This window comes from Saccostrea cucullata, unplaced genomic scaffold (genome assembly GCF_032062105.1).
Source record: "Saccostrea cucullata isolate Sc308-1 unplaced genomic scaffold, CSIRO_AGI_Scuc_v1 ctg11182, whole genome shotgun sequence".
NCBI lineage: Eukaryota > Metazoa > Mollusca > Bivalvia > Ostreida > Ostreidae > Saccostrea > Saccostrea cuccullata.
In genome coordinates this window covers 13,040-16,907 of record NW_026923312.1, presented here as the reverse complement: position 1 = coordinate 16,907, position 3,868 = coordinate 13,040, and the positions used below count along the sequence as shown (strand labels likewise).

At 40.4% G+C, this 3,868-nt stretch overlaps 1 protein-coding gene across 1 annotated transcript; it reads left to right on the top strand.

The window, feature by feature from the left end:
- Positions 1-1,522: 1,522 nt before the first annotated feature.
- Positions 1,523-2,131, top strand: LOC134263721 (uncharacterized). The gene has a single exon (XM_062746105.1). The coding sequence runs from the start codon at positions 1,523-1,525 to the stop codon at positions 2,129-2,131; it is 609 nt and encodes a 202-aa protein (XP_062602089.1).
- The last annotated feature ends 1,737 nt before the right edge of the window (positions 2,132-3,868 follow it).

The following is a 3,868-nucleotide window of genomic DNA, read 5'->3' as shown; positions in this document are numbered from 1 at the left end:
TGTATAGAGGCTGTAGTGGCGCCGGAATTTATTCCGGATTTGGTTCAATTATTACTTTATGTACTGTTTGTTCCGGCATAGGCCATGCTTGTTTTTCCTACAAAACTTTATCTATATTTTGGTGTTTGTGCCCCTAAAGAGTAAGTACACTGTGTATATTTGTCGTTTGTCTTGTAATTGATTATAATACATAATGCCTTTACACTGTTAGGGATGCTCATGTCTGTTTTCATGATCTGAAATGTGCGTTTGTTATTTTGTTCGAGTATGGCGTGCCTTAAATGTCATTATTTGATAATCCGATATTAAGCGATAGTATGAATATCTTGTATTGTTTTGTGAGACAAGAAACCATTCACCAGACGCGGAATATTGTCTGTGATTAATGGACTTTATGATCCCATAGGCTTTGCTGTCCCTGTCGTTTTGAAAGGCAAGCTTTTGATGAAAGAAATTCTGTCTAGTACAACTGACTTAGATTGGGATGACCCAATTCCTGAGATGTTTAAAAAAACCCATGGGATGACTGGGTACAATCCTTAATTGAACTAGATCAAGTGTGTGTTGGTAGGCAATACTCGGATCACTCATATACAGATTCCAGTGTTCGTCTCGTGCATGTATTATGCGATGCATCGAAAGATGCGATTGGTGCCATTGCATACCTACAGCTCTTCGGACCTGTCGGTTCAGAGCCCACACTCAGTTTTCTACTTGGAAAAGGAAAGCTTGCACCTAATGGCGGCAACACCATTCCTCGGATGGAACTGTGCGCCGCAGTTCTTGGCGTCGAAGTTGCAGACATAATCAAGGAACAACTTGGTATTCCGTCAGAGTGCTTTCGATACTACACAGAGAGCCAGATTGTCTTGGGTTATCTGACGAACACTACTCGCAGATTCTACGTTTATGTGTCGAACAGAGTGAAGCGTGTTCATTCGTCCTCATCTCCGACACAATGGACACATGTTCCCACAGAGCAGAATCCGGCTGATCTGGCTACGAGATCAGTATGTGCTACTCAACTTTCAAGCAGTATGTGGTTGACCGGACCCCCATCTAGGACACTGACGAAAACATTTGCAGAACCACCCTCATGTTTTCCATTAGTGGAACCTAACAATGACTGTGAAATTAAACCGGAAGTTACATGCAACAAAGTTCAGGTGGATGATGTGAAACTCGTTAACCCCAAGATTGGATCAGAAAGATTCTTAAGATTCTCAACATGGGAATCTCTTGTTCGAGGAGTCAAGATTTTGAAGCAATTCATATATAAATCAGTGAAACACAGTGACATTGACTCAAGTGATGCATATGAACGTTCAGAACTTTTTGTGATACAGACAATTCAGGAAGAAGCATATGGCGACGCAATAAGATGCATCAGAGATGGACATCCCTTGCCAAAAGGACACTCACTTATGCCATTGTCGCCATTTATTGACCAACATGGTATACTCCGCGTGGGAGGTAGACTTGACAAAATGGACAAGGAGATGGCCACCTTCACCCTGTGATCATGCCGAAGAACCATTATGTCACCAGGCTGCTTGTGCGCAAGTTCCACCACCAAGTGCTACATCAGGGACGACTGTTGACGGAAGGTGCTCTTCGTTCTGGTGGATTCTGGGTAGTCGGTGCCAAAAATCTCATTAGATCAGAGATCAAATCCTGCGTCACATGTCGCAAGTCGAGAGGAAGTTTCGGTTGGCAGAAGATGGCAGATCTACCTGAGGATAGGATACAGCCTGCTCCACCCTTTTCTTACGTAGGTGTGGATACCTTTGGACCCTGGACAACCACGCAACGACGTACCAGAGGGGGAACTGTGAATCAGAAGAGATGGGCCTTGATGTTTACATGCCTTGTTTCACGAGTAGTTCATTTGGAAGTCATTGAACAGTTATCCACAGCTTCATTTATCAACGCATTACGCAGGTTCATAGCCATAAGAGGCCCTGTTATACAGTTTCGATCTGATCGCGGGACAAACTTCATTGGGGCAGTACATGAACTAAATATTCCTTCGGAACTGGTGGAAAACCCAGCATCAAAAAGGTATCTCGAGGAGAACAAGATCAAGTGGGTGTTCAATCCTCCCCATGCCTCCCACTTTGGTGGGGCATAGGAAAGAATGATAGGTGCCTCAAGGAAGATACTGGACAGCTTACTCTTGAACCATATGGGACCTTTAACACATGAAGTTTTAACTACATTCTTGACGGAAGTTAGTGCTATCCTGAATGCTAGACCACTCGTCGCAGTATCAACTGACCCAGATACACCACAGGTACTTTCACCAGATATGTTGATTCATCAGAAAACTGTACATACCTCACAATTGGACATTCCAGTGTTTGGGACCAAGGATGCCCTCAAGAGTTCCTGGAAGCAGGTGCAGTACTTGGCAGATCAGTTCTGGCAGAGATGGTACACAGAATATATGCAGAGCTTACAGATTCGTCAGAAATGGTTGACAGAAGGTAGACAGTTTCAGAAAGGAGATGTGGTTCTCATGCGTGATGATTCGTTAGCCAGAAATCAGTGGCCCCTCGCTATAGTAACAGAGACCTTCGAGAGTGATGATGGACGCATACGCAAGGTGAAGATATTTTTTGGCGTAACAAAACATTTTATGTGAGACCTATTACTCAGCTATGTTGTCTCGTTGAAGTGGCTAAATAGTTAAGACCATTCCTAACTTTGGTTTAGTCATTGTGCATGTATATGGCACTTGATATGTAATGTTGTGATTTCAACAAGTTGTATTCATATATCAACTTTATTACATCATTTGTACATACAGGTGTTTAGTATTGTGAGGGTATGAGTCATTTTAATTGTAACATCTTTTCTAATTCTAAACTTGATTGGCTTCTTCGAAGCCAAAGGGGGAGTGTAGTGGCGCCGGAATTTATTCCGGATTTGGTTCAATTATTACTTTATGTACTGTTTGTTCCGGCATAGGCCATGCTTGTTTTTCCTGCAAAACTTTATCTATATTTTGGTGTTTGTGCCCCTAAAGAGTAAGTACACTGTGTATATTTGTCGTTTGTCTTGTAATTGATTATAATACATAATGCCTTTACACTGTTAGGGATGCTCATGTCTGTTTTCATGATCTGAAATGTGCGTTTGTTATTTTGTTCGAGTATGGCGTGCCTTAAATGTCATTATTTGATAATCCGATATTAAGGGTACTTACCACAAACAAAAAATGGATGCGCGGGTTGATATATATTTTTTGACTGATTTTGATTTGAAATGGCATAAATAATAAATCCCTGAATTATTAAGAAATCGTAGGTTTTCCTTGGTGCTTTAATATGATATTTTGTTTGCGTTCTATATAATTCCATACAAAATGTTTGCACAATTTTTAACCTTATGACAAAATCTTACACAATTCTCCCACTCTATTTGGTAAAAATTATTCAGGTGACCAATTCAAATGTAAATCTATGAGAAATAATGCTGATTTCTGAAAAAAGTTTGTTTGTGTTATTTATCCTTAAGCGATAGTATGAATATCTTGTATTGTTTTGTGAGATTATATTGTGTAATTAATGTTGTCCTCACATGTATTTTTCAGTTTCCACCCTCAGTGAGAGAGGTTTGTGGGTTAGACCAATAAACAATTTTCCGTAAATTTTTGTTGGGTCGTGAACACTTACAGAGGCAGGAACGAAAATTACGTGAACAGGAGAAATAACAGCGAAAACAGAGCGTAGGTGTAAATAGAATTTACGTTATTATATATATAGAGGCAGGAACATAGATTACGTTAACAGCTAGGAGAAACATCAGCGTAAACAGAGGGTAGGTGTAAATAGAATAGAATAGTTAATCATTATATAGAAGAAGG

Coding starts and splice junctions, on each gene's coding strand:
- LOC134263721 (XM_062746105.1), top strand. CDS start 1,523: ATGCCGAAGAACCATTATGTCACCAGGCTGCTTGTGCGCAAGTTCCAC.